The 25573-nt window shown below is 36.0% G+C and overlaps 2 protein-coding genes across 6 annotated transcripts in view; one reads left to right on the top strand and one right to left on the bottom strand.

Moving 5' to 3' along the window:
• LOC137647295 (kinase D-interacting substrate of 220 kDa B-like) overlaps window positions 1-3531 on the top strand; it is a 13886-nt gene extending 10355 nt beyond the window's left edge. Inside the window, exons 10-15 of the mRNA XM_068380688.1 lie at window positions 395-493; window positions 954-1052; window positions 1480-1542; window positions 2017-2148; window positions 2657-2813; window positions 3111-3531. Of these exons, the coding sequence (XP_068236789.1) occupies window positions 395-493; window positions 954-1052; window positions 1480-1542; window positions 2017-2148; window positions 2657-2813; window positions 3111-3150 (590 nt within the window). The 3' untranslated portion in view covers window positions 3151-3531. The remainder of the gene's footprint in view (window positions 1-394; window positions 494-953; window positions 1053-1479; window positions 1543-2016; window positions 2149-2656; window positions 2814-3110) is intronic.
• A 429-nt stretch (window positions 3532-3960) lies between these two features.
• LOC137647294 (carbohydrate sulfotransferase 13-like) lies at window positions 3961-21438 on the bottom strand. 5 transcript variants are annotated; one of them, XM_068380687.1, is made up of 7 exons: window positions 21334-21438; window positions 15485-16051; window positions 13143-13313; window positions 7631-7824; window positions 6945-7142; window positions 5182-5364; window positions 3961-4820 (listed from the first exon to the last, which is right to left on the bottom strand). In XM_068380687.1, exons 2-7 carry the CDS (start codon window positions 16037-16039, stop codon window positions 4661-4663), a joined length of 1461 nt encoding a protein of 486 aa, XP_068236788.1. In that variant the 5' UTR covers window positions 16040-16051; window positions 21334-21438; the 3' UTR covers window positions 3961-4660. The 5 variants fall into 5 exon arrangements, with proteins under 5 accessions (XP_068236788.1, XP_068236786.1, XP_068236785.1 ...); XM_068380685.1 differs by having other exon boundaries at window positions 21232-21354; XM_068380684.1 differs by having other exon boundaries at window positions 21224-21353.
• Between the last annotated feature and the right edge of the window lie 4135 nt (window positions 21439-25573).

Here is a 25573-nt window from a genome sequence, read left to right as displayed (position 1 = left end):
AATAGAACATCAACGGCTGGCAGGAACACCTTGCACCAAGGCGTTCAATGGAGCATCAAGTCCCGAGATTCATGATGAACTTTCTTGCTGTCAAGACGAACTTCAAAACGTCAATAGAACATTGTTTCGTTATCATAACTTACTATATGACACCAATCAAACGGCACCACATTGTCAATTGAACTTTAATAAGTTGCTGGTATAAAGAATAATACAGTAACACTAGAACCTCAACGACTTGCTGGTGTAAAGAACAACAAGAGTAACACTAGAACCTCAATGAATTGCTAGTATGACGTGATACTACAAACACTCGCTTGAATGAATAACACTATTGTATTGTGACTGGCACTTCGAAATATTACAGTTTACGACATTTTTCGTTTCTTTCAAGGAGTAACACCACTGAACATTGCGGCGAGAAACAACCTGCCAAATGAAGTTCGACTTCTTCTCGCTGCTGGCGCTGAGATCGACGGACAAGCCATCGACGGTATGTTATGGAAAATTCTTCATTATTTGTATGAATTTTGATGAAATGTGCGTTGATTCATGACATTCCTATGCTTAGAAATTTCTGTCATAAGCTGTTCCTATGTAAAAAATTAAATTTCGTATTTACTCGTTATATGCTAAAGGCTAGGAATGTTGTGAGACAGGAGGGAAAATGTAAAAATTAAGATTATTTCGGTACGTTTCAAATGCCTAGCGCACTCCATAATTCATGACAACTAGTGTTAGTCTATTAAGATGTTTGAATTTCTGGATAACATTTATGTGACCACATTATTGATATCCAAAATGATATAATGACTATAAAACTATAAATTTTCTTTTCATAAGCCCTGCTTTTATAACATGCGAGGAATAGGACAATATCTGCAACTCTATCACTTCTGACAAACTTTTTTTTTTTTGCTTCTTTCATTAGTTCCTCGTTTACTTGTTTCCAGGTGACACATCATTAATGGAGGCTACTAATTCAGGATTCACTGAAGTTGTTAAGGTCTTCCTGGAACATTGCCCAGACTTGAGTATCAAAAACAAAAATAGTAAGTTTAAGTTTCCTTCAATGTCACTATTATTGTTTCAGTTTTGTTTGTTTGTCCGTTATAGTTTATTCATTACTTTTCTGTTTCTTTTTTTTTTCAATGGTTGGTTTCTATCTCTGGCTTGAAGCCTTTGCTCTTACAACTGATGTTGTAGCTTTTAACTTGTAATAATAATAATTAATTTCAAGTAATATTGAGAGGCTTCGCCAAGGAGTTCATGTTTTTGTTTAGCTTTATTGTTTATTTGTTTGTTAACAATGTTATAGAACATTTTAAGTAGAAATGTTATTTATATCAATTTATCAAGCAGTTTCCAGTCTTAGAGAGAGAGAGAGAGAGAGAGAGAGAGAGAGAGAGAGAGAGAGAGAGAGAGAGAGAGAGAGTTTCAATTTTATTGGAGATAAAATTTCTATCTATTATTTTACAGGAAAAACGGTCGCAGATATTGCCTTCCTCAGACAACGACACGAAATTAGTAACATGATCTTAGGTAAGACGAAAGTGAACAGGATCGAGTTTATTTGTCTCGTTCTTTGCTCATAATTCGTAGTTCTGATTTGAAGATAAATATTCCGGAATTTTTGAGATGTTACAAAGCAGTCTGAGATGTAGCCTACATTTTTTTTTGGAAAACAGGATATTACTTTTGATAAACGGTTAAAACATTTACAGCTTTGCCTCATTAGAGCTTATATATATATATATATATATATATATATATATATATATATATATATATATATATATATATATATTTTATTTGCACCATGTAAGACTTGCACTTTGAAGATCAGGGTATAGGCCTACTTCTATTTCATTCAGAAGAGAAGATTTTTAATAATACTCAAATTAAACGATACAAGAAAAATATAATAGTTAATCAACTTGAATAATAATTAGAGATCACTTATCTTTTTTCGTTTATATGTATGTTGAGGTTTTTGTATTTTCCTATTGTTCCCAGCTCATCCAAACTTAGTTTGCACACAAGACGGGATAGTCTATGATGCTGGCCACGTCAGATACGACGTATGTCGACAAGTCAAGTGTTGCCACGGGGTATGGTCTCCCACTGGAAAGTCACTGGAGACGTGTGGTTAGTATGTGATAGTTTTCTTATCTAATTATAAGATATATCGTTACTTTAAGGGCTGCTTTTCTGGTCCTATACTGCAAGGGAATATAACTCTCTGCAGGACCTTCAGCATTTCATTTTATCGTATAGGCCTAAATTCTAAGGCATTCAGCATTTCAAACCGTACAGTGGTTGTTTATTGTCAAATCCACATTATCGAAGTACTTAGACAACAAGAAATCATAAATGAATATCACAATATTAATTAACTACAGAATGATAAAGCAACTATGAAATTTCACGAATGCTAAGTAATTCAATCCCGAAAGAACAATAGCTAATGTAAACTTGAAATGGTTCTTTATACTCACAGGTAAACTTGAAATGGTTCCTTATACTCACAGGTAAACTCGAAATGGTTCCTTATACTCACTGGTAAACTTGCAATGGTCCCTTATACTCACTGGTAAACTTGCAATGATCCCTTATACTCACAGGTAAACTTGTAATGGTTCCCTTATACTCACAGGTAAAGGGTGCAGAACATTACTTGCACCAGCAGGTGTGTGTACAGAGATCGACAACTGTCCCAGTCTGCTAAGCCAAGTACAGGAAATCATCGAAACTTCTTCTGACAGTTATAACGAAGGATATAACTTCGTTCAAGAGTACGGATGCGGCCATGAGTAAGTTTACATCGATTGTTCAGCCTAAGTAAAAGTTGCTCTTATTTCAGAATTAAGATTTCACTTTCAGTGAATTCTCTGTTTTTTATTTTCTAATATTTTAGAATGTAGCTTGTCATTAGAGGTCTTGATTGTTTTTTTTTTTCCTAGACCAATAGACTACAATAGACCTATTCACTGAAGCACCTAAGGGACCATAGTTAAACGAGCTATGAGAACATGAGACTAATTTAACACAGTCTTGCCAAACACATTATTTTCATCTTACATAATGCTTCTTTTAATTTTTTTTTTCAGGGGAAACACGGTTAAAGTGTGCTGTCCAACCCAAGCTTAAATGGATGTTATAGCAGATTCTGGCATGGAAACTTTTGAAAAAACAATTTGGGAAACTACGAGAATCACCAAAACAAATAAAAGTTGTAGAGTAGTAGTTGTGAGATTCGGAGATAAATAAAATTAGGAAAATAATTTCGACTAATTTTTGGCTCAGAAAGTTGATTAAGATATTTTCGAAATATTTATGAGTTTAGGTGAAAAACCAGACCTGACTTTTCATTATTTGATATTTGTTATTCACTAATTCTCGGTGCTTTTTAGAACAAAGTTTTAATCAAATTTGTCCTTACAAAAGTCTAGTTCAAACTGTTACATCTTGTCCCTGTCCATAAATGGGATATAAGGTTGTTTATAGCCTCTTATCAGGGATATATATATATATATATATATATATATATATATATATATATATATATATATATAGACCTACATACATCGCAAGTTAACCCAAAATATAATATTCTGCGCACAAAAAAATATCTAATTTTATTTCAAGTATTACTTTTTCAAACAAAACGGAGATAATGTATTATTGTTCAAGAATGTTAACTCTAGTATGTGAACGAGAATGAAATGTGATAAAAATAAAACACTATTTTACTTTCATTTGTTGCTTAAGGTTTTACCAGCCTACATAAGTATCATTTTATGTAGTCCAAATAGAAAGATCATTACGTGTAAATATTTCATCTATTATCATGGTGCTGTTCTTAATATTTTCCGTATTTGGATACTAAAAAAAAGTCCTGGGTTTTCGAGCTTGTTTTCTTTAATGTATTAAAAAATAAATCAAGAATGTTTAACATCCTACATGAAGAAACTCCTTTCATGGGTTTACTATGCTACAAACAATGATAGGCATGAAATGTTATCTGTAGAGCATAAAAAAAATTGTATGTATATAAATATGAATGGTTCTAACTATTTTATAGTAACCGCGAGAAAAGCCTAATGTAGAAAAAACAAGGAACTACTTAGGCTATAAAATGAAGCCTACATGGATAAGTAAACAGTTATATAGAAAAACTTCTTCCATAATCAGTCATATTTCAAACAGGAGTCCGAAAGTCACCGACACGGAATTAAATAAAACATATTGACATCACAAACACCTATTTTGAACAACCATTACTAAAACGCCAAGTGGCACGTACTGATACAGATCATCAATAAAATGGAACAAATAAGTGATGTTCTTTCATATCAACGTCAGAATTTACTTGAATGAACCTCTAGTCTACAGAACCTTGTACTGCTCACATACGAACGCCTCTCTTACCCATTACACCTCCAAGTTCCCGATGTTAAGTAAAGAGCTCTGATAGCCACATCTTGTTGACGATTTTGTTCTTTCTTCTTCTTGTTTTGAGAGGGGCTAAAAGGGGTAATTGTTCCTAAATCTTCTACACCATTCACGGGGACAGTCTACAACCCATGTTAAAAGGATAAAACAAGCCCAATCTTCCTCATAACTCTTTAAAATCCTATCCAAGACCAGCTCGGAGAATTCACGCACCACCCCGGGTCATTTGGTAATAATTATCGGCGGTGTACCCGTAGAGCTTGAAGTCCGGCCAGTAGAGCTGTTCCAGTTCTTTCAACAACCCTAAAGGAATGTCCTGGAAGTACTCGCGGGCAGCTGTTGCAGAATCTGAATAACCGTCGAATCTGGAAAAGTAGGTCTTTATTAATCATAATATGCAAATCATGTACCTTACTATCTTAGGTTGTTTTGACCAGAATCTATTATATGGAAACAATTTCTTGTGTAAAAATATGAGTGAATAAAAATCCTGCCACCAATAAGTAAACCCATTGATTCGTACACATGGAAAACTGAATGATAATGTATAACAATTGGATATCTCTTTCAACTACCCATCTTTGTTAATCAACCAGGAATGTGGCATAAACTATCAATACACTTATTGCATAGAGAGAAGCAAGATGCTTTTCTGAAAAAAAAACTACATTTCAGTGCTTTGTCAAGACCTGTAGTTTAAAGATCAACACGAACTCGGATGCTTACTTTGATGCATGAGTGCGAGCGTTGACTAGAGTATCCTGGAGATTAGCTGCGTGGAGGATGAATTCCTGATCTACATCTAAGGATTCCATTTTGGCAATGATGTCATATTGGATTTGACAAGGAGCGCAGGAGTACCAAGTTGGCGTCCAGTGAGGATCTACGACTGTGCCGTCCATGACCTTCCTGGAAATTTTATTTCAAGTTAACTGGTTTCCATAGGATTTTTTCTATGCTTCGTTTAGTTAAATGGTATTAATATAGAGTAAATAAAAGAAATAATTTCATTTGCTGTCATTATATTGTGTAATAATAAGAGGAATTTAGTTTATTCATGAAGAGCATTGATTTTGTAACCATCAACGTAAGATTGAATTCAGAATTTCTCAATAACAGCTAAATAGCTTATAGCTATCAATTGATATCACGTATGGAAATCTACACAAATTACACCGAAAGTTTATTTTCCCTAGACGACTTTTTTCAACTGAATTAAAAAAATTGATGGACTGATAAATTAATGTGTTCCCGCATATACAAAGGCAATTATTCCGAGGTAGCTGCAGCAAGTCTGTGTACAAATATTTTTTATTTCTTTTTCACAAGAAAAAGCGTTAGATCCTGACACGTAGATTATAAATAGACTTTTACCTTCTTTAGTGGTACCTGCATTCGTAAATTTATTATGAAAAGATTTAAAAAAAAATCCTTTCAAGACATCTAAACTCTATGAGAATCGCTATATATCGTGCGGCCAACAAATCGTGTTGAAACGAAAATAGTGACAGTTTCAAATCATTGAAACCAAGGTATATGTGCACTGTAAGTTCTAGAGCTTTCAAACATGCTTTCGAAAGATCAGACCTACTGTACTGTATAGAATAAGTTCCCACTAGACATCTGAAAGACTGAAGATATTAAGGCTTTCAAGAGGAAACTGAAGACTTCCTTGTTTTCTAAGTGCTTCGACTATGTGGATTTAACAATAAACGAGCAATATGCGGTGTGAACTGCTGAAAGCCTTAGGCCGGCCCTAGACCTAACTATTTATCTGAATGATATAACTGATCAGATAAATCGTTACGATAAAACTGACGTGTAGGGGGGAAATTTGCGCAGATTTTGATAGTTTCAGATGAACTGATCGAGCGGCATGAACAGTTGAATCATTCACACTTTTTATCTGAACGATCTAACGATTGTCAGTCTTTCATGAGGCGTTATTGCACATCTCATGACTGTCTTCTTTCTCTATGAAAGGTGTTACTAATGATTAAAGGTTAAGTACGTTTCCTCGTTCATCCTTAAATAATTTTTCCAATCCTTAGGCACCGTTCTCAACTCCGCCAACAAGTTTGTATGAGTATAAGTTTTTCTTTTCAGTAGCCATTCGCTACTCCACTTGCGACCTCGCTTAGATCCAGAAGCACTTTTCGCCCTTTTTACGCATAATGCCACAGCTAAACCTGCTAGAGCCAGAGAATCCTCCTCCTCAGATGACATTATGGAAACTGTGGAACCGATGCAAATTGTAACGATATATCGGAATGGTGCAGGGGCAGCGACGTTAGATGGCTTGCAACGATTTTTATCTGATCAGTTATATCGTTCAGATAAACAGTTACGTCTAGGGCCGGCCTTAGAATGTATATGATAAACTAGACGCGAAGTTCCTACAGAGAGTAGGGGTTCCCCTGCGGGATAGGACCAGAAAAACAGTCCTTAAAGCAAAGTTAAGCATGTGGTTCAATCTAGTGGCCACTTACCAAAAGAATTTCATGTCGTCACGGACTTTATACAAAAACTGCAAGAAGGTCGGGTGTGAATATTCTTTAGATGGTTCATCGGCCTTACGAACACCGGAAGATGACACGTTATTACCAATGTGGCCATACTTCTGAAGTACCGACAACTGCATATGCCGGTAAGGATCTTCAGTCTTCAGTACTCGCAGCATTTTGTCCCTGAAAATGGTAACAGTTGGTTAAGTGGTGTTCTGTTTCCTCTACATTTTTTATTCCTTTTTTTTTTATTGCTGTTTTATGTTTTAGTAAATTCAGTGTTATTCAGAATCGGTTAGAAGTATATGCAGATTTGAATGGAAGAAATATGGTAAACCCAAGATAATATAATAACCTCTGAGAGAGAGAGAGAGAGAGAGAGAGAGAGAGAGAGAGAGAGAGAGAGAGAGAGAGAGAGAGACTTATGATGGAAAGAAAGAGGTCTGTGATTAAAAGACGAGAACTATGATTAAAGGAGAGAGAGAGAGAGAGAGAGAGAGAGAGAGAGAGAGAGAGAGAGAGAGAGAGAGAGAGAGAGAGAGAGAGAGAATATCTGCGATTTTAATTTGTCACCCATCTAAACGACCTGCCCCTACAGCTACAACGTCAGTATAGGGGAATAGGATAGGTAGGGGAGGGGGAGAGTTGGGGACCTGCCCCAATTTCCTCACCTATAAGCCGAAAGAATCCTCTCAAAAGGATGCCTCACGATCATGAACTTCAGCGACTTCTGCAGGAGGTTCTCTATCCTCTGGCGACTGGTGGGAGTCGGGTACAGGCTGCTGACCCTGGCGTGCAAGCTCGCGTTGAAAGTCTTCTCGCCGGCCAAAATCAGAAGGTTTTTCATCCAGGTGGTTGAACCAGCCTGGGGATCAATTATGGAAAAGTGGGGGAGAATTATCGTCTGTCATTACGGAGGGTTAGCTCAGTTGGTGTTGCTTTTCCAGTGTTGGTTAAGAAATTTCTTTGTTGATGATAATGGAAATTGCAATTGGATGTTGTAAGGATGAATAAGCATAACACTATCAAGCAACCAAAATGTCAAGTAAACAATTATTAAAGAATTTAAGTTGATTTTTTTTATTGAAATTGCCTAAGATGAACCCAAAAATAAATAAATAAATATATATATATATATATATATATATATATATATATATACACTATATATATATATATATATATATATATATATATATATATATATATATATATATATATACATATATATATATATATATATGTGTGTGTGTGTGTGTATTGGCCTAATCATTGTTATCCATATATATATATATATATATATATATATATATATATATATATATATATATATATATATATATACCTCAATCGATGACAATGAGGACCTCAATACATTAAACTTCAACCAATTTATGTCTCAACAGAAGAAACCTGAAACAGACGCATTTCGGTTTATTAAATGATCGAAAAAGCCACCATATACTGTAAATGAGATATTGGTAAGAAAAAGTCTTAGAATGTGATAGGATTTTATTAAGCTAAAAAAAAAAATCTAGTCCTTAAACTATCATACCTAATAGAACGTGCATACTATCATAGGCCAAATTCTATTCATAACGTTACATCAATTGTCAGATTAGAAATAAGTTAGTCAGGAAAAGAAAAATATTTTCTCCATGTTAGAGCCCTTGGGCTTATAGCATCTTGCTTTTCCAACTAGGGTTGTAGCTTGAATAATAATAATAATAATAATAATAATAATAATAATAATAATAATAATAATAATAATTATCAGAAAGAAGGGTCGAAGACCTTCAACAGATCCCACTATCATTATCTCTCAAATTCTTCGAAGTATCTTCAAGCAAAAAATAAAAAGGGTGATATTTTCTGCAGTTCTGCTTATCATCCAGTAGGTATATATTTTTCGAAGCTGTTCGTACATCATCGCATGAAAAAATGAAACCACCACCAAACATATATATCAAGCACTTCATACTGCTGACTCATTCTTCCTGCCAGCCAGTTCCGAAACTCTATTATTACCAGTTCTCTTGACATCAACTTCAGGTCAATGCAAGGAGGTCGGATAGCGGGTTCTTTCCAAAGTAGTTACAATTCTATTTGAATTCTTATTTACTGTTGAGGTCATTGCAAATGATTTACCTAAAAGGTCAGTTTATCAATGTTTTCCGGTCATAAATGACTTAATTTTTTCCATTCTTTGATGATATTTTTAAGATAGGGTTTTTATCTTTAAAGGTTTAAGGTTTAAAGGCCACTTATGAATGGCAGACGCAAAGGACAGTGACAATGCCCTGGCTAGCAGGACAATGCCCTGGCTAGCAGGACAATGCCCTGGCTAGCAGGACAATGCCCTAGAGATTGATCATATAAACTCTACATATGATCAGCGCCTAAGCACCCTTTCCACCCTAGCTAGGACCAGGAGAGACTAGGCAATGGCTGCTGAGGATTCAGCTGCTTTCCTAACACCCCCCCCCTCCTTAGCTCACAAGGATGGTGAGGTTGCAGACACTACAAGAAACTATCAAGTTTGAGCGGGACTTGAACCCCAGTCCGGCAGATCACCAGGTAGCGACGTTTTCAATATCTAAAAGGGGTTGTAAACAAATAGACACGCCTGACGAAATCTAACCGAGGCCCTTTGCGTCAATGTGCGTAGGAGGAGATGAGGATGAAATGAATTCTCCCTGAGGATAGAGGTTGAATTGTGTTACTGATAAGAATATTTAATAGGGGTTATACCTTCCCTAGGTATACAGTAGAAGATAAATCAAGCTATTGACATGGAGACTTAATATGGAATTTGAAATCTTTCGTAGGATATAAATTCGAATCATATCACCGACTACTTCAGATTATTAGCAGCAAGGAACCGATAATATATAAATAACATAAAGAACTCGACTATATTGAAAGGATAAAGACGACCTATTTTCTATTTCCAGCATAGAATCTCAGAGACGTCTTTCTTATTTCCTCATCCGTTTGTTTTTATTTATTTTCTCTTTAGACATAGGACAATCTACTTCCATTATAACAACGAACTAAGATGTTGAAAATTAGAAAACCCAACGAATGTATAAGCGATGGAAAAATCTCGTCTTGAGAGAGTCCAACCACCAACAAGCACATTCGCGATCCTAATCTCAGACGGGCGGGTTTTTCCAAGGCATGACTGGCAAGATCTATTTAGACATCATGATAACTGGCGTTTTACAGATACCATGACTTTCGACATTCTTCCAAGTTTCCTTGTAAACGACATTTATCATCGCCGCTGTGTCTTCAAGAGAATGCGACCGAAATGCGATAGACTGTGTTTGAGGTGGTGTAGAGTCGGATAGAGGGTTTCCGTTATACTATATCATGACGGAATAGAATAGGATGTTAGTAGCCTATTGGAAACAGCCCTGTCTTTCCATACGTTGGACGGGCGTTCGAGCCCGATCAAGTCCGATAGTTTGTGTGCAACCTTACTGTACTTGTGAGATAGGAGAGCGGGTGTTGGAGGAGCCTATATGTCTACCTGCTGAGTCATTATGAATAATTGCCTGGCCGTTTCCTGGTTATTGCTTGGTGGAGAGGCGGCTTGTGTGCTAATTATATTTGCATATGGCCGGTCTCTTGGGAGTGCTCCGCCAATCATGTGCGACCCTCGATTGGATCCTTGTATTTCAATAATATATGGATTACGGATTTACAAAAGGATTTATGTCTACTCGGGTTCATTTCAACAGAATATCAATCTAATTTTACAGCTTTTGGCGACCTCTCTTCGTATTATAATTATGCTATTTGAAGTAAACATTATATAATTCCGATGAAGAGACTGAGATACCATTTTTATTATTATTACTTGCTAAGCTACAACTCTACAATAGTTGGAAAAGCAGGATGCTATAGGCCCAGGGGCTCCAACAGGGAAAATAGCCCAGTGAGGAGAAAAAACAAGGAAAAATATATTTTAAGAACAGTAACATCAAAATAAATATCTCCTATATAACCTATAAAAACTTTAACAAAACAAGAAGGGAAATAGGATAGAATAGTGTGCCAGTGTACCCTCAAGCACGAGAACTCTAACCCAAGGCAGTGGAAAACCATGGTACAGAGGCTATGGCACTAGCCAAGACGAGAGAACAATAGTTTGATTTTAGAATATCTATCTCCTAGAAGAACTGCTTACCATAGCTAAAGTCTCCTCTACCCTTACCAAAAGGAAAGTGGCCACTGAACAATTACAGTGCAGTAGTTAACCCCTTGGCCGAAGAAAAATTGTTTGGTAGCCTCAGTATTGTCAGGTGTATGAGAACAGAGGAAAATACATACAGTATATAAAGAAGAGGCCAGACTATTCGGTGTGAGAGTAGGCAATGGGAACATGAACCGTAACCAGAGAGAAGGATCCAATATAGTACTGTCTGGCCAGTCAAAGGACCCCATAACCCTCCAGCGGTAGTATCTCAATGATACGAGTTTAGAGAAGAAATTAATAAATGAATAAAGCATAGGTCAATATTAAAAATATTCAGGGGCACATGAACCCAGTTGTTAAAGATTGAGACGCAATATTGTAAGCATTACATTTAACCGTAAAGTAAGGCTTTTCTCATTGTAGCTTTACAAATTGGTTAAGTACTCAACAGAAATAAAAGAAGTACCAAAACACTTTTTTAAACCTTAAAGCATTTAATCTTGTTTAAAGAAAATGAAATGATTTCCCGGGCATTTCCTTGTTTGCCATTGTTTGTTTGTTTTAGCATAAACTAATCAGAATGCCAGAGTTGAGGAGACAAAGCTGACGAAAAACAAAGAAATGTATATAATAGAGCATTACAATAATACTTAAAAGATACATAATGTACTGTACATATCATACCCCCATAGCATATCTTGCTTGAGGGTACCCTCGGGCACACCATTCTATCTAATTTCTCTTCCTCTTGTTTAGTTAAAGTTTTAATATAGGAAATACTCATTTTAATGTTGTTACTGTTTTTAAAATATTTTATTTTTCCCTTGTTTCCTTTCCTCACTGCTTTTCCAACTAAGGTAGCACCTTAGCAAGTAATAATAATTAACGACTGAAGCAAAGTTTCACTTAGTAATTAGCAGCCCTAGACCAGGGAACTAAGTTCGAGAGTTGGGGAAGGAGGGGAATTCATCTCTGACACTGACACAAAGGGGGCAATGACCTTACAGAACTGGTATGACCTGTAGTGCAGTGAGGTGAGACAGGAAGCAGTCTCTGGAATGTCTGTTAATATTACTGTTCTAATGATGATGGTGATAAACACACACACACACACACACACACACACACACATATATATATATATATATATATATATATATATATATATATATATATATATATATATATATATATATATATATCTCAAAAAAAATTACAGTTGTCTCTAGTCCACTACACTACAAAGGCCTCCGACATGCCTTTATTCATGTCTTGGGTTAGAGTTCTCTTGCTTGAGGGTACACTAGAGCACACACTCCTATCTTATTTCTCTTCCTCTTGTTTTGTTAAAGTTGTTATAGTTTATATAGGAGATATTTATTGTTGTTACTCTAATTAAAATATTTTATTTTCCTTTTTTCCTTTCCTCACTGAGCTATTTTCCCTATTGGAGCCCCTGGGCTTATAGCATCCTGCTTTTCCAACAAGGGTTGTAGCTTAGTAAGTAATAATAATAATAATAATAATAATAATAATAATAATAATAATAATGGGGTTTGGACAGTTTTCATCACCGCGCAGGCCACTTGATTGGTGAAGGTTTGAGACTAGTACAGCTTTCATCGATCATTGCAATACACAAAACCTTTCACCACGTTAATGTATCCCCACTCAGAAAGGATATATATATATATATATATATATATATATATATATATATATATATATATATATATACACACACATATATATATACATAAATATATATATATATATATATATATATATATATATATATATATATATATATATATATACATATATATATACATACATGTATATATATATATATATATATATATATATATATATATGTATATATATATATATATACACATACAGTATATACACTGTATATACTCATCTTTTTTAAATAAACAAAAAATAATAATGTGGTCAATAAAAAAAAAGGCACTCACCTTAAAAACCGGACAGTAGATCAACGAATGCTCAGTGGCCCACTTCAGATGCTCGTACACCTTAACCATGTGAAGTCGAAGTCTCCCCCTGACGTCATTTTCACACTCCCGCTTGACGCGGACAGACCGTTGGCGGAACTCCTTTCGGCGCTCCAGCATGAAGTCGTTTGTCTTTGGAGGAGAGAAATTACCCTTGATGAATAGTGGAAAAAGTCTGTTGTTATTTCAATGCTTACGGTGTTTATTGCATTCGCAAATATGCGAAGGGTTATGTAAAATGCGTTCACCCCTGTTTGCTTAGTTTATATTTGATTGTGAGGAACTTTACTTTATTCGATTTCGAATAAACTTGGTAGTCATGTTGAGTATGAAATAAAGGATGAATCTTTAACATTTTGGATAAAGGATATCAAAGCAAGCAGCAGTTCTTTGAAAATAATTACAATATTAAGTAAAAGGTAAATGTTTCGTTAGTTTATTTGTGAACATTACGCAAAATACCACAGACCCAATATCAACGAAACATGGTGGACGTGTGCAGTATAACACAAGTACAAAATCCACTAGATTTTAGAGGTTAAAGGTGTCTGGTTTCATTTCCAGTTTCATCAGAATAAATGCTCACCAGAACGTCAGCCGGGCAAGCCCAACCGAGGTACAAGTACTCAGTGGAGTTAGGAGCAAAATAAGACTACTGGGTGCTTCTCTAATTTATATTTGGATTTAGGTCTACGAATTTGCTCTATATTAGAAGATACTAAGGCATAGGAGGCCATAGAGGACCCATGTGCAGTTTTTGAAATACGAGTTAAGGGGCTGGTGATCAAGATGTAAGTAAAGAAGCGATGGTTGAATTTATAATTAAAGGTTAAAAAGTGGGTGCATCATTGGGGAAAAAATTGACGTTATAAACACATTTTAGTAATGCATACAGTGAACAATTTGCAGTGTACTGATGGCATTACCCTTGGGGGGAGGGGGGGGGGGGTGTTAATCCAGTGAAGCTGACTAACTTCTGAATGATCAGAGGATTGGTAGTTGGAACTTTCAAGTTTGTTTTAGGATTATTTAGCGATAAAATATCGGGAAAATAACGATTAAAGAATTTAAGTTGCGGGAAAAAAACTAGAAATTTTTTTATCGAAACAACATACGATGAACCTATATATATATATATATATATATATATATATATATATATATACATATATTGTATATATATATACATATATATATATATATATATGTATATATATATATGTATATACATGTGTATATATACAGTATATATAATATATAATAGACATAAACATATACTGTGTATACATATATATATAATAATATATATATATATATATATATATATATATATATATATATATATATATATATATATGTATATATATAAACTGTATATACATACAAATACTGTATGCATAATTAAAACGAATATATGGATCATTTATTTCCTTATATCTAATGGTGAAAAAGCAATTCAAAACGCATGAAATAAAAATGCATGTACCCTCTTGCACCTTGTTTTAGAGGTGTTATTTTCCCTCTTCAGATGGTTAAATACTAGCATCAAAGGATAAATACCTGACTTTGTTGATACTGACAAAACATGAATCTAGTTCCTTTTCTGTTATTGAGTATATTAATTTTCAAAATTGTGCACTTCAAGTTTTACCGGTTAAAACGAATGTTCTTTGGTGTTGCAAAAACTATGTAACAAAATACGTCGAAACCTTAAAAGAAAATCATTTCTGGTAATGTAATCCAGAAGAACATTCATAGTAAAAGGTATATTCTTTTATTTTCAAACTAAGATATAAATATTCCTCCGAATTTTAAGAAAAACATGTTTATTCCTACAAGCTAAAAGTCAAGATCTACAGCACAGTAATAAGACCAGTGTTAATATATGGATCGGAAACGTGGGCTCTAAGCTGTACTTGAGAGAAGAGAGATGAGAATGATGAGGTGGAATATGGGAAAAATCCTGCTTGAAAGATTGGAAAATTAAATAAAAAGAATGTCAGGCATAGTAAAGATTACAGAGGTGATAAAAGTAGTGCGACTGAGATGGTGTTGGCACGTGTTGAGGATGAATGGTGGAGAGGGAGCGAGGAGGGCTTGAGAAGATCGAGAGGAAGGTAGAGAATGAATTATAGGGAGAGAAGAGTTTTTGTGGAAGAGAAAAGGATTTTAGATATTCCAGACAGAATGATGATCTTTAGGTAGGAATGGTCACTCGCAAAGAGATCCTTCAGTAAGTAAGCAGATCTCGAGGCTGTTGTAAATAACCTATGTTCACAGTGCAATTATTTAGACCTACTCACCCATTTAACCTTATCTCCAATGATGATATCTTCCTGGTAAGTACTGGTCTGCTGCCTCGGTTTCACCAGAACTGGAGAGGCGGCAGGAGCTTTGTTTTTCTTTCCTTGGTTATTAGCCCATGGGAACATGAGCTTGTCCTTCCTGTTTCCAATGCCCCCTTTCTTCACGAAGGATCGCTGGTTGAAAGCTTTGTTTTTGCCCTTATGACCTTTCTTTCTCTGATTTCGACCGAACTTCTTTCCACCTTGAAACGGCTGACCCGAGTGCAGTCCAGGTTTTTCTTCATTATCAATCAATCCTGGAACGACTTCTTTGGCGATTTCCCTGATTTCCCTGAGAGGACCGATTGAACCGAAGGATTTCAGTGTTTGGAGGCTGGCATTCCCTCTGTGTTTCAAGACAGCAATATGGAAGGTGCACAGAAGAGTGACGGAAAGAGCAACCAGGAACACGGTAGAGAAGAGATTTCGGTTAGAGCCTAGCTTCCTCAGGATGGCGTTTCGGACGTACCATAACCAACCACACACTGTCCATTCCATCTTGCATTTCTTCATTTACACCATTCTCTGGGAAGGGAAAGAATGTGTTGTTATGCAATTTAGATATCAACATATACTACTACTACTCTACTACTACTACTAAGTTCAAGACCAATCAAGGCCTGATACATTTCACTGGTAAAACACAATATTGCTGTTCTCTTGAGCTAAGGATAGGGATTTGGAGACCCATTCATCTGCCTACATATTCTTCATCAGCTATTATCTGGTACCCATTAGTCCTGTCTTACGTACAGATGGGGATAGACACCGATTATACGTGTGTTCGGTCTCATAGTACACTGTGTGACTGTGCTATGGCCTGTCAATTGCCTTTGTCTTTCATAAGTTACTTAAAATTTTCAATAAGTGATAGTCTACAGGTTCACCTATGGGCCACCATACCCTTTTCCTCTTTATGTGTCCAGACTCAAGATACCTTAAGCCCCTTCCACAAGAGGGACAAATGCATGGCAGTCACTATGATTTGCCTGTAACTCTTGTGCTTTGCAACAGAGTTACCAGATCAAACAGTTTAAGCCAGACAAAAGACACATGCAGGCGAGCGTATTACCTGGGCCAGACGCCGGGCAGAAGCCAGAGTGCAGTCAGAGTTGTGTCAGACAATAGTCAGGCACCTATCCAATGCCTCAACAACGGGCGCAGACCTTCAATGGTTTGCCTATTGTTTCCTCGTCTATGATGTCATCTACACTTGATCGTCATCCATACAACAAAACTGGTAACAGTGTTTGCCTTCCGTGCAGTTGCCCCTCATGAGGAAGGGCCTTTAGACTGAGCTTTGGGATATCTCTAAAGTCATGCCTTGTTATATCGGCTCTGTTTTATCAATGCCGTAGCAGTAGAGTAATACATGAACCATTTGACACGTGAAAATACCACGGCACGAGAATATCAGAATCCAATTTTAGTTTTATGATCTAAAGCATATTACTAAAGTCCTACAAAACGAGTAAATAGGATGGACATGCCTGTATGACATAGGGAGTGCGTTGGAACTTTAGTTTCTGGTTGTGCTACCACTTCTAAGGTCTACAATGAAGAATGAATTAAATATATACAAATATGAATATAATTACACATCCGATGTGGAGTAATAACTACATATCATCGTCTTATAACTTGATCTGCATTCAGCTTCGAAGGACGGTCAAACATTTTAAATAACATTTATACAGTTATAAATATTTTGCTTGTTAAATTTTTCTTTATTTGCTATCCATTGTAAGTTCATTCTAACGGTATCAATATGTTCTATACGAGGGACATCTACTGAAAGTTTGAACAATCCTTGTGAATAATTTTTCTTTTCTTTTTATAATTTTTTAATCGAGATTGCTGTTCTCGCCATCTGTTGTGGAGAACCTTACACACACACACAAACACACACACACACACACACATATATATATATATATATATATATATATATATATATATATAAATATATATATATATATATATATATATATATATATACATATATATATATATATATATATATATATATATATATATATAATGTGTGTGTGTGTGTGTGTGTATGTGTGTATTGATTGTGGTAATATTTCGGCGTCGATGACCCTTGATGTCAGGATGCCAGAAAACTTCAAATCAACCAATCAATCGAGCTTTATGAAACGTTATTATTATTATTATTATTATTATTATTATTATTATTAATAATAATTTATAACCCTAGTTGGAAAAACAGAATGCTATAAGCCCAGGTGCTCCAAACAGGGAAAATAGCCTAATGAGGAAAGGAAATAAGGAAACTACAAGAAGAGTAACTAACAATTAAAATGTTTTATGAACAGTAACAACATTCAAATAAATATTTCATATATAAACTATATACAATTTAAAAAACAAGAGAAAGAGAAATAAGATAGAATAATGTGCCAAAATGTACCCTCAAGTATGAGAGCACAACCCCAAGACAGTGAAAGACCATGGTACAAAGGCTATGGCACTATCCAAGAACAGGGAATAATGGTTTGATTTTGGAGTGTCCTTCCCCTAGAAGAGATGCTTACCATAGCTAAAGTCTCTCTTCTACCCTTATCAAGAGGAAAGTGGCCAATAAACAAAAACATTGCAGTAGTTTACCCCTTGAGTGAGGTAGAATTGTTTGGTAATCTCAGTATTGTCAGGTGTATGAGGACTGAGGAGAATATGTAAAGAATAGGCCAGACTATTTGGTGTAGGTGTAGACAAAAGGAAAATGAGCCGTAACTAGAGAGAAGGATCCAATGTTTTTTATAGGTAGTAGGTTGGCCAGGGCAACAGGCACCCGTTGAGATACTACCGCTAAAGTTATGGAGTCCTTTTGACTGGCCAGACAGTACTACATTGGATCCTTTTCTCTGGTTAAGGTTCATTTTCACTTTGCCTACACATACACCGAATAGTCTGGCCTATTCTTACACATTCTCCTCTGTCCCCATACACCGGACATTGAGATTACCAAACAATTCTTCTTCTCCCAAGGGGTTAACTACTGCACTGTAATTGTCCAGTGGCTACTTTCCTCTTGGTAAGGTAGAAGAGACTCTTTAGCTATGGTTTCAGCTCTTCTAGAAGGACATTCCAAAATCAAACCATTGTTCTCTAGTCTTGGGTAGTGCCATAGCCTCTGTACCATGGTCTTGCACTGTCTGGGGCTAGAGTTCTCTTGCTTGAGGGTACACTCGGGCACACTATTCTGTCTTATTTCTCTTCCTTTTGTTTTGTTCAAGTTTTTATAGCTTATATTGGAAATATTTCTTTTAATATTGTTACTGTTCTTAAAATATTTAATTTTCCTTGTTTCCTTTCCTCACTGAGCTATTTTCCATGTTAGAGCCCTGGGCTTACAGCATCCTGCTTTTCCAACTAGGGTTGTAGCTTAGCAAGTAATAATAATAATAATAATAATAATAATAATAGTACTGTCTGGCCAATCAAAGGACCCAATAGTATCTCAACGGGTGGCTGGTTCCAAGGCTAACTTACTCCCTACATTGAAGCAATTTCAAGAACACGGCGTATGAAATAAATAGACATAGATAAAAGAGAATTTATTGCATTAAATGCATTTCATTACCCCACCAATGAACAATCTAATTATATAAACACCGATACAGTCGAAGAGACAACACCCTACAACATCAACTGACTGAGATACGTTTGGATATGATCGAAGATGATATCCCACATCATCAATAGACCGGCAACACTTTGTATGATATCACCAGGAATTACGAAGGAAAAGAAGAGAAAATAATGTAGTTCTGACCTACAGCAAAGTTACGACCTATAAACATTTAAATAGCAGTTTTCAAAGCGCTTCGATAATGTGAATCTGAAAATTAACACGGAATACGCTGTGTAATAGGCCTACTCTTAGGTATCTGTAAGTCCTGCAGTGCACTGGGTTCCCCTGTGGGATAGGACCAGGAAAACTGCCCTTAAAGTTAAGTCAAGTAGGACAATTTTTACTACGAGCCATTAAACCCAAAACATCAGGCAAACCTTCGAGTTAAAACAAGACCTCAAATGTACCATTAAGAAAACGTATCAACGCTCTTACCTTCGAAAGGTTATCTCCAAAGCCCAACAAACGGCTGAAAGGTTGCAAGCAAACCAAGCAAGCTACCGGGTACGAACCAAATTGCCGCCAGGAGGGGCGAGATCACATCCTAGTCTCATCGGAACCCAAACCCAGTACCCAGGTGTGGGTAGAGGTTGCCAATGAAGGGTTACTCTTTTGGGGTTAGGGGAGTGGGGGTGGGTGGGGGTGGGGTTGCTTTCTTTTACCGTTAACTGGTGGAAGGGGACTCTCCCTCGGTTAAGAGTGGGCCGACACAGCAAGCCTAGAACTTGCATTCGCATGATATAGGGAAGGGATTGCATAGACAAAGTCTAAAGAATATGTTTGTAGGCCTATATTATTATGTAGATCTTGCATAGACTAAAGTTTTCTATATTTTCATACCACGAGCGTGTACAGACACGCGCGCGCACACAAAATATGTGCACACATAGTATATATATACTCAAACTTATATATTAGGCAAATACAGTATACACACACACATTATATATATATATATATATATATATATATATATATATATATATATATATATATATATGAGAGAGAGAGAGAGAGAGAGAGAGAGAGAGAGAGAGAGAGAGAGAGAGAGAGAGAGAGAGAGAGTGGGTTCTATATGCGCGGTCTCTTAGCTCGAGGATAATGACTTCAAAATAGTATTGCCTGCTTCACTGAACTTCCTGACTTGGCCATCTGCAAGTCATCCACCAAATTATGGAAATAACCGTAACAAGTTGCATACATTTTTTCTTTATTACAAACAAGTCACATTTGAGGTTGCCTTAACCACAACAGTTATTTTAGACTCAAATCCAAGACTGGAAACCTTTCAGTCTAGTTACTGTAGTTTATATTCAAGCGTTGTTCATTTGTTGAATATTATTTAGATTTTAGACCAATGCTTTAAGACTTTGGATTCCTATATTCTCAACTCTTTGGTCTTTTGAATTTATCTAAATTAAAGTTATTTTGACCATGGATTTCCGGAAATAATTGAGATTTAAGTCTCAAGGTGAGTTAAATGTAGATCCAAGCGAACGAAATATGGATGTATAAAAGCATTCAGACTTCCAAAAATGTGTTTTTTCCATTTTTTTTCCTTTTTTTTGCACATTTACCATAAACATGACGTATGCTCCACAACGAGTATAAGGCTTGATCCCACTTCAAGGTGTGTATATATATATATATATATATATATATATATATATATATATATATATATATATATATATATATATATATATATATATCCTCAGCCGTTACTAGTCCATTGTAAAAACAAAAGCCTCAGACATGTCCTACTTGCGTCTGTTTATAGTCTTTCTATGCCACTCCACACTCGCAAACATTCTGAGTTTGTCAATATATCGTCTTCTCTTCCTTCCCCCCCCCTGCTTCTTTTGCAATCTCTAGGGACCCATCATGTTATTCATAATGTCCACACACTAAAACTTGGAAAATCTTGAATACATGAGACATTACTTTTATGCATTGACAACACATCTATAACATGCATTAAAATAACGAATAACAAAGCTTATATACTTAAAAATGCGAGGAGCCAAAACACAAGTCACCTTTTTACCTAAAAGAACAACCATAAGGTGTTGTCAAAAGTAAGCACAAACGTCGAAGGAGAGGTACTATTACAGCTCACCTTTCCACTCAACCCAAAGGACACATGCACTATTTCACGGCCACGGCTGGAGCATGACTGGTTACTGGATTGCATCGTAGTGGCCTAGTGGGGCGGGCCTAGAACGCCAACAGTCCTTCTTCAGAACTTGGGGGGATCTTAAGGAGGTGGGGGTTGGGGGGAGAGATCATACACCGGTTGTTGTAGTCTAACATAAGCTTTACTCGACTGTGCTTCCTCCCACGAGTGTTTTATTCTTTAGCGGCAAATCAAATCTCTGTAAATGTTGTTTATGAAATTATTTGATTGCCTTAAGGCTACATATTTTTTATTCTTTTTCGAATTCCGTGCAGAGGTACATTTATGCTTAAGGAGATGATTCACCAAGAAGTAGGTTCTTTCTTTAAAGAAGTAGAACAGAAAGAAGAATGACAACTATTGGTGATGAAGTCATGCACAACCAAGGGACCTCCAATTTATATTATTGAACAGATATACCTGCTCTTGTTATAAAAACACACGCAAAAGGATTTTCCCCTAGTTACAAAAGTAATAAAGCGGGAAAGGGCTAGTTAAGCGCTTACCGGAGAATGCAATAGAGAAGACGAAAAGAAAAAAAAAATGCGATCTTGCCAGAAACGAGCCAGTCATTCCACCTAGGTCGTGCTGGAGCGCATTGCAATGTTGCCCTCAGGTGAGGATGACTTTTAGGAGCTGGCAGCTCGGGTAAACCCACCGACCGCTCAGGATAGCGGTACATCGACTCCACCGACAATTTGCTATAAATGTGTTATAAACCACAAGAAAAGTAAAATGACTGGTTTAGTCAGATTACTGGCGGTGTCTTCCCCTTCATCGTCAATGCTTCAATAGCTAATGATTGACGCATCTTTTCCCCGCTATATCATAGCATCACCTTGGCCAGGACGCTATTTGTAACGTTATCATTATTCTTATAAAGAGATTGCGAGGTAAGAAAGAATATAAATAAATAAGTATATATATATATATATATATATATATATATATATATATATATATATATATATATATATATATATATATATATAACCTTGATTGAAATATGCCATATTCTAGGCCTACTGGTCATTTGTGTTATTGTTATTCTTATAGAGACTTTAAAAGTACAAAGGAAAATAAAATGACAGCCTTTTATAGCCAAATTATGTCATATTCTTGAACTGCAAGTTTTTTAAATGTTTATTCATGAATTAAAAATAATCGAGAAAATAGGTTCAGATCACGAGCGCTATTTGTATAACGGAATGCTTTTTCGATAACTTTTGATACGAAAATTAAGTAGGATTACCTTAAAACTACTTTATAGAGTTTTATGAAAGATTCACGTTTTTATTAAGTAATTAAGTAATGTCTCAATTCATAATGAACAACAATTACATACTTGTTAAGAATAAACATCAAACAAACAAGAATGATAAATAAATGAATAATGAATCCGGTGTTTTACATCATGAATTTGGGGTTATAAGAAAACGATTATTTGTTTTCTTGGTTAATAACAATAACTGAAGAGTGGAATGGAATATTGTGATTCCATAAAAATATCATTCCAATCCAACATGCTCCGAAAGAAGATGGGTCATGTATCATTATAGTCGTAGGCTTATTGTTCTTTGCTTTGGACGAAAACAAATCAAACTTTGGTGAAATTCAAGAAATTACAAGCTGTGGAATAAGGCCAAACTAAAGCAAGAGCAGTGGCAATGCTTGAGCCTAGATCCTTCCCTATTGTTATTATTATTATTATTATTATTATTATTATTACTAGCTAAGCTACAACTCTAGTTGGAAAAGCTATAAACCCAGGAACTCCAACAGGGAAAAGTAGCACAGTGAAGAAATGAAATAAGGAAATAAATACAATGTAGCACTTTCTCTTGCTTGAGGGTACACTCGGGCACACTATTCTATCTTATTATTTTTTTTCTTCCTCTTGTTTTTTTTTTTTTTTTTTTTTGAAATGGCGTGATGGACAGGTTTTTTAGAAGGGCCATGGATGCCTGGTGGTTTATCAAGAGGTTGTCTTTTCCTTTTCTGATTCTTTTTTCTTCTCAAAGCCATCCTTACTGTCCTTCCTTCAGTTGAAGTGGCTATCCTGGAGGGTATTTAGCCTTGCATGGTGTATCAGCTCCTCCATGTTGACCAGTTTTTCCGACTTTTTACTATAGTCTATGGGTTTCATCAATCACTTTATTCATAATTCTGGTTTTTGTTATAATTCTTGTTAGTCTAGTTTTTAAGTATGATGTCTCTTTTTTTTATTTCTATTAATTCTTATGCTGTCTGGAGACGTTGAGCGAAATCCGGGACCAGTACGTCCTAGATTTCGTCAATGTCGTCTTCTGTATTGCAATATTCGTGGTCTTCATGCAAATATCCAAGACCTTACAGTTGCGTCCAGACAGTATGATATTCTTTTGTGCTCAGAAACTTTGGTTTCTAATGTGAGACACTCACTGAGCTACTTATAACTGGTTTTAAGAAGCCAATAATGTTGAAACGTGATGCCATCCCTAGGGCCAGGGGAATGGCGGTGTATATTAGGACCGAGTACCCTGCTTCTCATAAGTCCTGCTACCAATGTGGATGTCATGAGATTCAGGTAATAAAAGTTTGTGGCAGGCACAACTTTTATTTGTGTTCGATCTACCGGAATCCAGACATGGATGATTCTATCTTCGATTGTCTTCTTACCATTATGGCTAAGATACAAGAAGATGATCGAAAGGCTTCTTTTGTCTTTGTTGGTGATTTTAATGCTCACCATAGGGAGTGGTTAAGTTCTATCTCTCCTACCGATCGCCATGGCTTAAGAGCTTTAGACTTTGCCTCTGAATCAGGCTGTGAGCAAAATCATAAATTAAGCTACTCACAGGTCTGGTAATTGCTTGGACCTCGTATACACTGACTCTCCTGGCGTTATAACTAGTAAGGTTGGTTCGCCAGTCGGGACATCTGATCATGCCTTGATTTCAATAATAGTGAAGACTGAGCAGCCTGTCCCTGATATATCATACTCTTGTAAAATTTATATGAAATACCAAGCAGACTGGAATGGGATTTTGCATGATCTTTGGTGCTTGAATTGGTCACAATTATATAGTAGTGTAGATCCTGTTGTCCCTTTGAATGAGAATCTAGTCAACATAGTTGATAGGCGTATCCCTTCTCGGGTGCTAAGGTATCGAGTGAAGGACAAACCGTGGTTCAATGATGATTGTAGACGTGCTCATTTGGAGAAGCAGGAGGCCTATCATCTTTGGAAGGGTAACAGATCAGATTTGACCTGGAAAAACTTTACTCAGCTTCGAGCTTTTGCTCAGAGAGTTTAAGCCTCAACTGAAAAGGAGTACAATTTAACCATCAAAGAAACCCTTTCTGGTACAACTCAGGAACATAAATGGTGATCTACCCTTAAATCTGCACTCTTTGGTGTAGATGCAACAGTTCCTCCTTTACTTAAACCAGATGGCTCAGTCATTCACTGTCCAAAAGAAAAGGCAATCCTTTTGGTTGATGTTTTTAACAGTAAACAGAGTAATGAAAAACTTGAACTTCCTCATTCCTGTTTTCCTGAGGCTAAACTAACTAGGTTAGCTTTTCGATCTCGTGAGATTAAAGCTCTGTTGATGGACCTTGATGCTTATGGAGGTGTAGACCCAAATGGTATTTTTCCTTTGTTTTTTATAAAGACAGCAGATTTCTTAGCTCCAAAGTTATCTGTTATTTTGCGCAAGTTAGCAAGAAGAGGAGCTTTTAGCACTTGTTGGAGAATTGGTAATGTTACTCCTCTATGTAAATGTGTTTGTGGTAGCTCAAGTCCCACTGATTACCGCCCAATTTCCATAACTCCCATACTATCTAAAGTTTTTGAACGTCTTTTGGCAAAACGTCTTAATAGGTTTGCTGAAGGTAATCTTCTATTCCCTGGTTTGCAATTTGGTTTTCGTAAAGGCCTTGGAGCATGTGATGCCCTTCTTACAATCTCCAATGCTGTACAGAAATCCCTTGATTGTGGTCAGGAAGTTCGTATGATTGGCCTTGATTTTAGTGCTGCCTTTGACCGTGGTAATCATGAGCCCCTTGTATTCAAGCTCAAACAGTTGGGAGTGGGTAGGTCGTTTCTTAGCATTATTATTGATTTTTTAAGCAATAGATCTCAAAGAGTTGTTGTTGATGGGCACCATAGTGAGTATAGGAATGTGATATCCGGTGTTCCACAGGGTAGTGTTCTTGGCCCATTACTTTT

Source organism: Palaemon carinicauda, chromosome 9, assembly GCF_036898095.1.
Source record: "Palaemon carinicauda isolate YSFRI2023 chromosome 9, ASM3689809v2, whole genome shotgun sequence".
Classification (NCBI taxonomy): domain Eukaryota; kingdom Metazoa; phylum Arthropoda; class Malacostraca; order Decapoda; family Palaemonidae; genus Palaemon; species Palaemon carinicauda.
Note: the sequence above shows the minus strand (reverse complement) of the source record. Positions and strands in the feature narration are given on the sequence as shown.